This window comes from Erpetoichthys calabaricus, chromosome 5 (genome assembly GCF_900747795.2).
Source record: "Erpetoichthys calabaricus chromosome 5, fErpCal1.3, whole genome shotgun sequence".
Classification (NCBI taxonomy): Eukaryota; Metazoa; Chordata; class Cladistia; order Polypteriformes; family Polypteridae; genus Erpetoichthys; species Erpetoichthys calabaricus.
The window spans coordinates 249386657-249401004 of NC_041398.2; the positions used below are offsets into that span (position 1 = coordinate 249386657).

At 43.4% G+C, this 14348-nt stretch overlaps 1 protein-coding gene across 1 annotated transcript in view; it reads right to left on the reverse strand.

The window, feature by feature from the left end:
* The window catches only part of LOC114652382 (probable E3 ubiquitin-protein ligase HERC4), a 71742-nt gene that overhangs the window by 35025 nt on the left and 22369 nt on the right, over positions 1 to 14348 (reverse strand). The window contains exons 6-11 of the mRNA XM_028802754.2: positions 10283 to 10413; positions 9289 to 9416; positions 4071 to 4147; positions 1425 to 1549; positions 739 to 792; positions 252 to 354 (exon numbers count right to left, since the gene is read on the reverse strand). Of these exons, the coding sequence (XP_028658587.2) occupies positions 252 to 354; positions 739 to 792; positions 1425 to 1549; positions 4071 to 4147; positions 9289 to 9416; positions 10283 to 10413 (618 nt within the window). The remainder of the gene's footprint in view (positions 1 to 251; positions 355 to 738; positions 793 to 1424; positions 1550 to 4070; positions 4148 to 9288; positions 9417 to 10282; positions 10414 to 14348) is intronic.

Here is a 14348-nt window from a genome sequence, read left to right on the forward strand (position 1 = left end):
CGTCGGACAAGTAAGTAAGTGCAATGTCTACGGGATGAACTTCAGGAAGAGAGAGAAAATAATTCTTCACATTCCTAACATGTGCATGTGTGGATGGGCAAGTGTGCCCAGCTAGTTCTCCCAGGGTGGGGTCCCCCCTCCAGGTGGCCCTGAAGTAGAATAAATGGGTTCAGAAAATGCACGCATGGAAGGCGAGTCGTTGGGTGGGCCCTGTGAGAACGAGTGGGGCATTAACACAAGAGGTCACTCACCGGCAGCAGCAGATTATTTTCCGATAAGATTTTAAAGGTCTCTCTCACACGAGGAAGGTCCAAGCCCAGACTCTCGATGGAGGATCTCAAATGGTGGTCTCGGCTGAAAATTAAAAAAAGAAAAGAGAGAGAAGTGAGCAGGGGTTAAAAAAAATGGGGAGTCAGGAAACAGGTGAGAGACAAGAAACTGTCATCGGGTCAGAGGTCACCACGCTCCCACTGAATGTCATCGGTGATTCAGAGGTCTGTTTGCCCCTTCTTGCCAGTTTTTTGTCAGGTAGGGTTTAAATTGGGCGTCTTTCCACCCTTCCTTTCACCTCCCCTGGCATCTTTGTTTTACATTTGGTTGTCTTGGTATTATTATGGGTGTAGAGAGTGCCCTCTTTTGTTATAATATCTAATGAGGGCACACGCCGTGTGGTGGCAGACAATGGTGCCCATCATTTGCCTTGAAGTGAACACAAAGCAAACAAACAGGCCGTCTTACCTCAGAAAGCTGGCATTGACGCAAGCGGCAGAGGAGAAGATGAGCTCGATGTCACTGGAAGGGAATGAGAGAAAAACAGTGAGGCAGGGCAGAGTGCCAACCAGCTATTCAATACAGTGCCTTAATATGGCGCCTTTCAGCAGGGAACGCCATCCTCACTGGCGCTATGCTGTACTACTGGAGTGTGAGCGGAGCAGGGGTTCGGCGCTATGGCTGCCATTTTTCAAGCATGTTTGGCTTCTGACCACTGATGCATCATCTCTGGTGGGGTTTTAAACGTCACGTATTCCGATTCTGAAGTGAACTTTGACCCACCACATTTATGAAGCGCCACTTTGTTTCTCTTCTGTGACCATCACCACCGCCATTTTGTGGCTCCCATCATCGTCATGATGCCAACCCCAGTTTCCAGGGGGGTGTGGCCTTAAAGGTCACGAGATCACGGGGTTAAAAGATCATCTCAGCGGCCATTTTTTTTTTATCCGATCTTTAATTCTTTCTCAGCCTTCGCTTTTCACCTTCCCAGTTTCTGATCTCTTGCCTCTCGGTTTTGACTTCAGATTTTTGATTTCGTTTTTCCGGGTTGTTTCAATGACAGGGCTGGCTTTTTGACATTGCATTTTTTCCCGTTCCGTACATAAAAAATATTTCTGACCCCCCTGAGGGGCGACAGATGTTCAACTTACACTTTGACGGCTTTCCGTGATTTGCCTTCGCTTTTGGCCGTCCATTTCTTCAACATGCTGTGGTCCATTCTTGAAATCCGCTTGCCTGGCTGGAGCGTACGAAACGTCTCTAAAGGTTCAGCGTCCTGTGAGGGCAGGAAAAACAGAAAAGACCCTCACTGGTGTGCCATGTGCACCTTGGGCTCCCACTGTGGCCTTGATGGTCCCAGTAGAAGATTTGGATCTTTCACAGGTGGACTGTGATGGCCACACAACTGCCAGCCTGTCTGTGGTGTTTCACACCTTGCAAGTTGGGCCAGCTGAGGTGGTTTGGGGACGTAGTGTAGATAGGAAGCTTACTGGACACCTCAAATGTGGGGGGTCCACCGGGCACAATCCACAAGGAGAAATCTGACGAGATATGTTTGGTTTTATATCTCTCAGATGGCATGGAAGCATCTAGGAATCCCCCAGGAGGAGCTAAAGGAAGTGACTTAGGACAGGGGGCTGTGGTCCTCACTGTGATAAGCGGAGTGAAAGTGAAGTGAAGTGAAGGTGTGAACACTCGACACCCCATGGCCCCAGTTCACAAAAATGGACAGATCAACAGGTGGGTGGGTGAAAGCTCCACTTGAAATGGGCATACAGAATAAATCCATCCATCCATTATGCAACCCGCTATATCCTAACTACAGGGTTACGGGGGGGGCTGCTGGAGTCAATCCCACCCAACACAGAGTGCAAGGCAGGAGACAAACCCTGGGCAGGGGGCTAGCTCACTGCAAGGCACACACACACACACCAGGGACAATTTAGGATCACCAATGCACCTGACCTGCATGTCTTTGGACTGTGGGAGGAAACCGACGCAGACACGGGGAGAACATGCAAACTCCACACAGGGAGGACCTGGGAAGCGAACCTCAGGTCACCTAACTGTGAAGCAACAGCGCTACCCACTGTGCCACCCCTACAGAATAAATCCCACTTAAAATGACTACCCTCAGTACGACTGCATACTGCGTATGTCCTACCACACAGTTGTGGGGAGAAGAAGAAGAATTAAGTTTTTGGAAAGCGAAAAAACACAAGCTGGATTTTGAAAGCAAAGACAACCTGACCCCATTCAGGCCAAAGGAAAGACCTCGGTAAGGTCTGGTGATTTCTTTGGAAGAACATCCGTGAACCTGATAAATCCCTAGCGGTGGTGCAAACCGCTTAAAATTTTGTATTATCCAAATGACCTGCCTTTGACTCCTCTGCTAGGGTATTACTCAAAAAAATAAAATCCAATTATCATGAACTAGCTGTGCTACCCGTCTAAGACTGGAATTGAAGAAATCATCAAAGACCTCCACATATTCAGCATTAACGTTTGCAGCGTCCCATCTACTGGAGTGCATTTTGTAATGCATGTAGTAATAAAATGCATTACATTTTTCATTCCAACAGATAACGCATCACAAACATTAGCACAGCTACACCCACACACGCACACACACCCACACACAACCACATCCACACCCACACACACACAGACACACACACACACCCAAGCACAGACACCCACCCACACACACACACCCAAGCACAGACACCCACCTACACACACACACGCAGACATACACACCCACATCCACACACCCACACTCACACACACACAGACACACACACACACACGCACACACACACACACACACACACACACCCAAGCACAGACACCCACCTACACACACACACGCAGACATACACACCCACATCCACACACCCACACTCACACACACACTCACACACCCACACACGCACACGCACACACACAAAGCCTCCAGTTATCTCAGCTCAGGCCTTAAATAGCCAGAGGGCGGGCTTAGAAGGAGTGGCCTTAGGGTGGCCCCACCCCCTGGGGCTCCACCCACAACACACAAGGGATGGTAGCACAATTAGAGGGACAGAATGTAATTAACTCTTTCAGGGCGGCATGTTAACGGAGGCAATCAACTGTAAGCGGTGACAAAACCCGCCGTTACTTTTTCATTGAACTCTTTTTGCTAGAAGGAAAGTTAGCTTAGTTGGTTTGACTGTGGTTACCCTGCACTCGTGTGAGTAGCGAGGAGCAAACAACAGCAAAAATGGCATCGACGTCTGGCGAGAGATCAAGGCGAACGCATAAAGCAAACTATTTGCACATTACCGCTGAGTTGGACTCTGACTTGTCACATTCCGATTTTGATGCAAGTCATCGACATGAACGTGAGGTACCAGCATCAGCTGATCGTGGTGCTGGCATTCGCCTGGGAGGAGTTAACAAAACAACTGAAATTCTATAAAACTATGACACATAATAATTCAGAATTAACAAATATATACATCAATACGCAACAATTGTACTTTGTGTGTTGTGCGTCGGTTACTGTGCTCAGGCTGGAGGATTTGCCACACTGAGGTTGTTGGATTTTTCTCTAATTTTGTTTAAATCCACTTTTGTTAGTTGCATTGTGTGTGTTTGTGTGTGTGTGTGTGTGTGTGTGTGTGTGTGCGGTCTGTTCTGTTACAGCGCTGGGTGGGATGGGTTGTCCATTTTTAAATTTGATCAAATCGGATCATTCAAGAAGGAGTTCAGGCCGAGGCCCTGAAGAGACCCCGGTGTTCGTTTTTCACGCTGATTACCTTTTTCTCCAGACAAAGAATGAACGACTGGTCTCCTCCAGCAAAAATTCTGTCCACCATCAGTGAAAATCTCTTTTCTATAAAAGAAAAAAGGAACACATTCAGTCAAAACTTCAAATAAGAATTCAAAAACAGAAGGTCTGACTATTTGAAGACAATTAACAAGGCAGTTGAGTTCAATTTTGACACAAAGAGCCTCCATCCATCCATCCATCCGTTTCCAGAACATGCAAATGTTGTAGGGGGCGGAGCCTAAGCCAGTGGTATTGGACACCAACCTTGGGAGGGATGTGCCAGTCCATCACAGGACCCAGAGAGCCACCAGAGGGCCACACTGCCTCACTGGCATTGTTTGATTTTATTTTAAAGGGACACCCCACCCAAAAATGATACTTTTTGAATGTCTTTCTGACCCCATGGAGTCTATGGCCAAGAAAAAAAAAATGTAATCTCATGTTTTCAGTTTGGAATTACGTGGGAAAGATTTAATTTGAAGAGGACCAGCGCTGACCAACTCTGAACAACAGCACATCCATGGAAAAAAAAACATAACTTGTGCCACACAATCCACACGTCCGAACGTGCAAAAAACTGGCAAAATGCTGAGAATATGAGAGCACATCATGAACTGTACACAGAAAGTGCAAAAGATAGAAGCTGACACAACACAACACGTTCTCAATGGCTCATGGGTAGTTTGAACACACGTGACACAGCACTTGGCCATTCGTCTAGTTGAAGCCAAGGTCACATGATCATGGAGGCCCCGCCCCAGGACTGCGCCATCGTTGAACAACACGCCGTCGTGACATTGGTTTGGGCAGAGGGAGGGAAACCTGCTGGAATTCACCAAAAGATGCATGTTAGCTCAGCATGAAAGTGAAAACAGCAACTCAATGAGACGTTTCTGAAGGAGCAGAAAAATTTAAAGTGGGAAGAACAAGCGGAACTGACAAAGTTCAATCTGGTCGACCATCAACATCACGCACACAAGTTCAAATCAGCATGGTGAACACCTTCATCAGAGAAGGCCAATGGATTGTGCTCTCTGCTGATGGCATTTGGGTTTCAGCAATGGATCTGCAGACAGCCATAGTGTGTGAGGACTTGGGGTACTGGAGGTTTACACATCTATCAATTATATACTGCCTTTCATGTCTGTCTATCTATCTATCTATCTATCTATCTATCTATCTATCTATCTATCATATAGTGCCTTTCACATCTATCTATCTATCATATAGTGCCTTTCACGTCTATCTATCTATCTATCTATCTATCATATAGTGCCTTTCACATACATCTATCTATCTATCTATCATATAGTGCCTTTCATGTCTATCTATCTATCTATCATATAGTGCCTTTCACATCTATCTATCTATCTATCTATCTATCTATCTATCTATCTATCTATCTATCTATCTATCTATCTATCATTCATATAGTGCCTTTCACATCTATCTATCTATCATAAAGTGCCTTTCATGTCTATCTATCTATCTATCTATCTCTCTATCTATCATATAGTGCCTTTCACATACATCTATCTATCTATCTATCTATCTATCTATCTATCTATCTATCTATCTATCTATCTATCTATCTATCTATCTATCTATCTATCATATAGTGCCTTTCACATACATCTATCTATCTATCTATCTATCTATCTATCTATCTATCTATCTATCTATCTATCTATCTATCTATCTATCTATCTATCTATCTATCTATCATTATTCTGCCCAGAGTACAAGAAAAAATGAGAATGAATGGAAAAAAAGACACAAAGAAAAAATAATGAAGCAAGCATCTAAATCAGGAGAACAAAGAACAAGGACAAAAAGGATTGTAGAATTCAAAATCCGTATGGTGTCAAACCATAATTAATAATAATAATTCTTTACATTTATATACCGCTTTCCACACAGGGAGAGGGAGGACCTGGGAAGTGAATCCACAATCCCCTTACTGCAAAGCAGCAGCATTACCACTGTGCGACCTGTGAGGTACTTATTACTATATAATATACTAATTAGTAAAATCAACCGAGCTACAGGGGATGCACAGACCAGTGTGTTTCTTCTCGCCAGTCCCAAGCCCAGATAAATGGGGAGGGTTACATCAGGAAGGGCATCTGGTGTAAAATTTTTCCAAATCAATATGCGGACAACAATACAAATTTCCATACCAGATCGGTCGAGCCCCGGGTCAACAATGACTGCCACCAGTACCATTAGTCAACAGTGTGCTGGTGGAAATTGGGCTACTGTTGGCCAAAGAAGAAGAAGGAGAAGACGAGGGGGAGACGTGTCCGGAGGCAGGAGGAGAGGAGGAAGGTAAAGAGAGTGAAACTGAGGGTAAGAACTTTGAATGTTGGCAGTATGACTGGTAAGAGGAGAGAGTTAGCAGATATGATGGAGAGAAGGAAGGTTGATATATTGTGTGTGAAGAGACTAAATGGAAGGGGAGTAAGGCCAGGTGGATCAGAGGTGGGTTCAAATTGTTCTATCATAGTGTGGATAGGAAGAGAAATGGAGTAGGGGTTATTCTGAAGGAACAGTACGTCAAGAGTGTTTTGGAGGTGAAGAGAGTGTCAGGCAGAGTGATGATTATGAAGCTGGAAATTGGAGGTGTGATGATGAATGTTGTTAGTGCATATGCCCTGCAAGTTGGGTGTGCAATGGATGAGAAAGAAGATTTTTGGAGTGAGTTGGATGAAGTGATGAACAGTGTACCCAAGGGACAGAAAGTGGAGATTGGAGTGGATTTCAATGGACATGTTGGTGAAGGGAACAGAGGAAACAAGGAGGTGATGGGTAGGTATGGTGTCAAGGAGAGGAATGAAGAAGGTCAGAGGATAGTGGATTTTGCCAAAAGGATGGACATGGCTGTGGTGAATACGTATTTTAAGAAGAGGGAGGAACACAGGGTGACGTACAAGAGTGGAGGAAGATACACACAGGTAGATGACATCCTATGCAGAAGAGTCAATCTGAAGGAGATTGAAGACTGCAAAGTGGTGGCAGGAGAAAGTGTAGTTAATCAGCATAGGATGGTGGTCTGTAGGATGACGTTGGAGATCAAGAAGAGGAAGAGAGTGAGGGCAGAGCCAAGGATCAAATGGTGGAAGTTGAAAAAGGAAGACTGCAAGGTTGAGTTTAGGGAGAAGGTGAGACAGGCACTGGGTTGCAGTGAAGAGTCACCAGACAGTTGGGAAACTACATATTAATCAAATCACTAGGACAGCATTTTTTCACTTAAGAAACATAGCAAAAGTTAAATGCTGAGAAATGAGTTCACGTGTTTGTTTTCAGTCGACTAGATTACTGTAATGCACTCCTCTCAGGAATACCCAAAAAAGACATCAATCGTTTGCAACGAGTGCAGAATGCAGCTGCTAGAATCCTAACCAGGAAAAGAAAATCTGAGCACATTTCTCCAGTTTTGATGTCACTACACTGGTTACCTGTGTCATTGAGGATTGACTTTAAAATTCTGCTTATGGTTTATAAAGCCTTAAATAATCTCGCCCCATCTTATATATCAGAATGTCTGACACCTTATATTCCAAATCATAATCTTAGATCCTCAACTGAGTGTCTCCTTAGAATTCCAAGAGCAAAACTTAAAAGAAGTGGTGAGGCGGCCTTCTGCTGTTATGCACCTAAAATCTGGAATAGCCTGCCAGTAGGAATTCGCCAGGCTAATACAGTGGAGCACTTTAAAAAACTACTGAAAACACATTACTGTAACATGGCCTTCTCATAACTTCACTTTAATTTAATCCTGATACTCTGTATATCCAATTCATTATAATAACTATTCATGGTGGCTCTAAAATCCGTACTAACTCCTACTCTCTCTTCTGTTTCCTTTTCCGGTGTCCTTTTGGTGGTGGCGACTTGCACCACCACCATCTACTCAAAGCACCGTGATGTTCCTACAGTGATGGATTAAAAGCCAGAAGTCTGCATGACCATCATCATCAAGTCCTTCCGTGAGAACCCTAACTACAAAGAGGACTATTTCATTTATGTGAGGTAGAATGCCCAGAGGGGACTGGGTGGTCTCGTGGCCTGGAACCCCTACAGATTTTATTTGTTCTCTCCAGCTGTCTGGAGTTTTTTTTGTTTTTTCTGTCCCCCCTGGCCATTGGGCCTTACTCTTATTCTATATTAACTAATGTTGTCTTATTTTAATTTCTTACTTTGTCTTTTATTTTTCTTTTCTTCATTATGTAAAGCACTTTGAGCTACTTTTTTGTATGAAAATGTGCTATAGAAATAAATGCTGTTGTCCTGCTCATCTGCTCACAGTTACCCGTATTAATGGATAAGTTGCCTTTACAGTTTGATCCTCCCTCTTAAAACTCCATGCAGAAGGACAAACAGGAAAGGCGTCCTTTCCCGTCATTCAGAGCGTTTGTTTGAATTGAAGACAGGACTCTCGGCCAATGAATGAGTAGGAGAGGCGGGTCCTCCATTCAAAAGTGTGATTTCCGAGTGGCACGGTTTGGAGTTGTGGGCTCCTTACATTTTATTTACGGAATCAACAAAAACAAGACGCTAGCGAAACATGAAGATGTTTTGCACGTTTCGAGTATTCGACTGTATGGCTTTGCGTGGAGTGCGCGACACGAGTAATTTGGTATTCTTCTCATGGGCGTAGTGCTATTGCTTGCAGTCACCAGCGTGGGCCACCATCCATTGAAGCATAAATACTTTTATCTTGTTTTGCGTGATTACAGAGATTAAAAATATCTCGGCCATCACTACAAAGTACACGGGGTGACTAAAGTCGACAGTAACAAATGATGGTTATTTTTGGGTGGAGTGTTCCTGGTGCTCCAGCTCTAACTGTCATCCATCAATCCCAGTGAGGCACGTGTCAGGTGACCTCGGAGTGTCTCGGCGTGCAAAGCGCCTTGAGTGTGGGAAAGGCGCTATATAAGTAAAATGTATTCTTATTAAAGGTACAGGAGTCTCACTTTTCCGCTGCCACCTGAACAGGCTGCTTGCCCCCATAGTGGAGTATTCAAGTCCACAACACAAATGGACACCGCAAAGGATTATCCTAAAATTCCGTAACAATGCCAGTTCCTCCGTTTCAATGTAAATTGTAATCGAGATTCCTAACAAGAACGCTTCGCTCAGTGCGCTTTATGTTAAGAGCCATCAGATGTTCACAGCGTGCTGGCAGGAGGCTGTCATACCTGATGGCAGTTTGACTGGCATTGGGACGCTCTGACTGCCGGCTGTCCTCCTTCCCAGCTGCTTATGGTGGACGCATCCAAAAGTGTGCAGCTTCCCGGTGGCGTGCGTCAGAGCCAGAGTGTGGCGGCTGCAAGAGAGGAAGACAAAACCAGAATGTCGTTGGCTCGGGCTTCTCGGTTGGCCTAGTGGGCAAAGTGAAGTATGCAATACAAATCAGTTTACATTTGTGAGATGGGCAGACTCTTAAATTTAAAGCGACTTACAAAGGAGGTCCACATAATTGAGTAAACATCAGCCTGGGGGACCGTTTGGGAACAAGTGGGACAGGACAAGGGGACAAAAGGGACCATCACAAGCCAAGAGCTCGCTTACCAAGGCTCTTCTGCCCTGATGGCTCATTTGGGATGGGCAGCTCTAAGAAGAGCTTCCATTTAAGACGTATGGGGGGCCACTGTGCTCTTGGGAAGCCTCAGTGCCACCAGCCTTCCTCGGGTCAGCCCCTCAACCCCAATCCTGTCTCTGAGCTCTGCAGATAAATCCTTCCACCTCATGGCCCATTTTTTGCTCACCTGTGGGACCTTCTTAAGACAGATGTGTGTCCTTCTTAATCAGGTCCAGAAAAATTAGCTGATCACAGGTGGTCTCCAGACAAGCTGTAGAAACATCTCATAGATGACCAATAGGAGGGGATGAGCCAATTTCATGTGTCAGCACAAATTGTCGGAAAACATGTGGGAGATGTCAGTGTTTTATTTTAATAAATTTGTAAAAAATTCTTAAAATTTCACTCATTCTGGTCATTCTGGGGTGTTGAGTGTTGCTTGATGAGGGAAAAAATGAACTTAAAAGATTTTAGCACGAGGCTGCAACAGGAACAAAATGTGAAAAACATGAAGGGGTCTGCAGCCTCTGAGAAAGCGCCGTACAGGGAGATGGGACTGCTGACCACAAAGGCACCACTAGGGGCGGCACTGCCTGACACGCAACACTTACCGTCCACAGGCAATCTGGGACACTGGCTGTCCCCAGAGTTCGGAGACAAGCCGGGGTCTCACTTCATTTCTAGTAGAGTTGTGCCCAAGCTGCCCACGGTCTCCGGCTCCAAACGTGAACACCAAGCCATGCTGGGAGGAGAAAAAAAAAGGCAAACTTTAGCTTGTACAGTTTGGGTGGGCAACAAAACTTCACAGCAGCTCCAGAGTCCTGGGTTCAAATCCCAGTGCTGTCTGTGTGGGATCTTCATCTATCTTGACGTATTTCTTTTCCTCAGTGTACTCCATTGCTCGATTCCCACCTGTGCTGGTTAAGGGTCAATTTAAAAGTGGCTAAACCACTGCATCGAAACCACAGCCTCAAACAATAAAAGACGAGAATGGAACAATAAAAACAAAGAAAACACGAGAAATGGCCGAAAAATAGCAATAAATAAAATAATAAAATATGTGGCGATCTGCGCCATCACCACCTGATCAGGGCACCGTGCAGTCCCTCCATTGATGGATTGAAGGCCAGAGGTCCACATGACCATCAGCATCATTTAATTCTTTAATGTGAAGCCTGAAAACCAGGAGGACTGATTGAGATCATTGATGTTAGGTGGAACGCCCAGTGGCGTGTTACTTAGTATCAGTCGCCCAAAATCTTATTTTTCCTTTTTCTTTCTTCATCTTGTAAAGCACTTTGAGCTACAGCATTTGTATGATAATGTGCTCCAGAAATAAATGTTAATACATAATTCGCCAGTCTCCTCACTCACTCACGTCCGTCCGAAGCCGAATGCGCAGTCGCCTTCTGCGCAGCTGCCCGAAAAACCTTACAAGACCGACATCGCGGCAGGCGGCGGATTTACGGGCGCGAAAATTCAAAGAGAAAGGCGACTTCGATTAAAGCTCTAGAGGCCTGAAAGGCGATTTCAACTACAGCTCGAGGCCTAATTACGCATTCATTCAATACACCTATATCAGGTTTGTGGTGCTTATCTATACTAATTAATAAAAGGCAAAGCCCTCACTGACTCACTGACTCACTGACTGACTGACTGACTGACTCACTCATCACTAATTCTCCAACTTCCCGTGTAGGTGGAAGGCTGAAATTTGGCAGGCTCATTCCTTACAGCTTACTTACAAAAGTTAGGCAGGTTTCATTTCGAAATTCTACGTGTAATGGTCATAACTGGAACCTGTTTTTTGTCTATATACTCTAATGGAGGAGGCGGAGTCACGTATCGCGTCATCACGCCTCCTACGTAATCACTTGAACTAAAAACAAGGAAGAGATTTACAGCACGAGTCAAACGCGGGAACGAAGGTAAATGACATTAATTTTTGAGTGTCTTTTAATACTGTGTAAGCATACATATTAACACATGTGCAATTAAACGTGTGCATTTACGGGGTGATTTCTCAGGTTTAAAAGCTCGCCTTTTATTAAAGAGGTAAATGCAAACTGTTTTCATTCTGAAGGGCACAAACCACGTTGGATTTTGTAATGATAGTTGATTAGTAAGGTCTATTAAGGGATACTTACAGAATGATTAGTAATGCCTGTGAATGCCGACGCAAGTAGGAGAATGGGCGTGAACTAAAGAACGATTAGTAACTTGTACAGTAAATGTCTCTAAAGTCTGTCTATTAAAAAGTTATTATATCTTTCAATCCTGTGTATTGATTAAACTATGAACCTAACAAGATCACTACATGGTGTCAGAAGTGGCGGATTGGAAGAGGAATCTGAAGAAGAGGTTCAGCTTTTGAACGAGTTGCGTGTCTGTGAGTAACCCGAAAACGTGATCAGAAAGCGCTAAGACGTTCTAGCAAAAGAGAAAAAAAAATATGTTAGGATTACAGCCCCCACCAAATCTCCAGTTAAAGGGAAATGTAGCTGAAAATTGGAAAAGATTTAAACAGAGATTCGAGTTGTATCTTGCTGCGATTGAAGCAGATAGGAAAAGTGAAAAAATGAAAGCGTCTATGCTTCTACATGTAATTGGCAAAAAGGCGCTAGAGGTGTATAACAATTTTCAGTTTGAAGAAGATGGAGACAATATGAAATTGAACAAAATAGTTGAAAAATTCGAAACGTATTGCAACCCAAAGCGCAATGTGACGTTTGAGCGGCACAAGTTTTTTTACATGTTTCCAGAAAAGCGGCGAAACAATAGACCAGTATGTGACGGAATTGTGTAATAGGAGCTGTTCTAAGAAGAAACCGTCAAGACATCAAAGGACCGATAACCTCTAATCAGAACACTAACACCAGCGAAACAAATATTAACGAGAAAACAAGTATAAATCAGGAAAGAACATCTCAACTGCAAACACAATTAACCAGAAGATCAAAATGTCAAGTAAAACCACCAGAACGACTCATTGAGACATGTTGAGGATTAAAGGAACATTTTCAATTAAGAAATGCTGAATTCCTTTAACAGTTGTGCTTTTTATACATAGTTTGAATGCTGGATGTATGCCTGAAATGTTCTGGATAGTTCAGTTGTTTGAAGTGATAAAGAATTAAACGTGTGCATTTACGGGGTGATCTCTCAGGCTTAAAAGCTCGCTTTTTATGAAAAAGGTAAATGCAAACTGTTTTCATTCTGAAGGGCACAAACCACGTTAGATTTCAGCCGTTAAACGCGCAAAAATGTCGGTACACCAGATAAATAAGCGCAACATATTATCAGTTGTATTGTATGCTTACAATACATATAGAAATGTGATAATCGTTAACTAATAGTATGGGATGGTGTTTTTCGACTCGCGCCTTGATTTAAACGATTCCATGTCTTGGTGGGTTTGCGTAGCTTATTGTCAATATCTTTACACCTGTTTTTAAAACTTATTGACTGAAAGGGGCTTTCATGAAAAAAGTTACGGCTTTGCTACAGGATACACCCTCCACAAGTTAAGGAAGTAAAAATAAAATATATATTTCTGTTTTATTTAAACCTTTTAAGTTCGTATGCATAGCCCCATTTGGCTGTTTTAGGTTTTTTTTTCTTTCTTCAGTAATATTTAATCTCCTTAAAAAAAAACAACATATGCATTTTACTTTTTTTGTATCTCTTTAGTAATATTTTAGTGTAAAAGGATAACCAGTACTTAAACCTTTTATGTTACTTTATAGTTATTTTACACAATGTTGAAAAATTAATAAGAAAGCTACATATTTTGGCAGCTGCTGCTTTAATTTTCAATGAAATGAAAAAAGCTCTCCAAGAGAAAACGTCAATGAAGAAGAAACAGTTTGCACTATCTAAAAAGGAGAAACCCTCATTTATAAAGGTTTGCTGCAGATGACTTAACTGAAAATAAATGAATAGTTCCTATGTGTATAATACATATTTATCTATTTGACTTATGCCTTTATTCCAGCAACTCGCAACATCTGAGGTACAATTTGTTACATTACTTTTGTTTTTTGCAGCACAGGCAGGTGAAGTGACTTCCTCAGGGTCACACAGTGGTGTCAGTACCAGGATTTGAACTGACAAGCTCCGGGTTTGCTGAAATATTACTGAACAAAGAAAAAAAATGAAAATGGGCAAATGGGGCTATGCATACAAATGTCCATCCATCCATTATCCAACCCGCTATATCCTAAATACATGAGCCAATCCCTGCCAACACAGGGCACAAGGCAGGAAACAAACCCCGGGCACACACCCACACACACCCACACACCAGGGACAATTTAGAATCGCCAATGCACCTAACCTGCATGTCTTTGGACTGTGGGAGGAAACCGGAGCACCCAGAGGAAACCCAGACAGACACGGGGAGAACATTCAAACTCCACGCAGGGAAGTGAACCCGGGTCTCCTAACTGGCACCTTTCACTGCGCCACCATACTACCCGCATACAAACTTAAAAGGTTTAAATAAAACAGAAATATATACTTTTATTTTTACTTCCTTAACTTGTGGAGGGTGTATCCTGTAGCAAAGCCCTAACTTTTTCATGAAAGCCCCTTTCAGTCAATAAGCCTTAAAAACAGGTGTAAAGCTAAACTTGCAGCACCGCTATTCAATTACACTCGCCTAACGCCTCTCCTAAG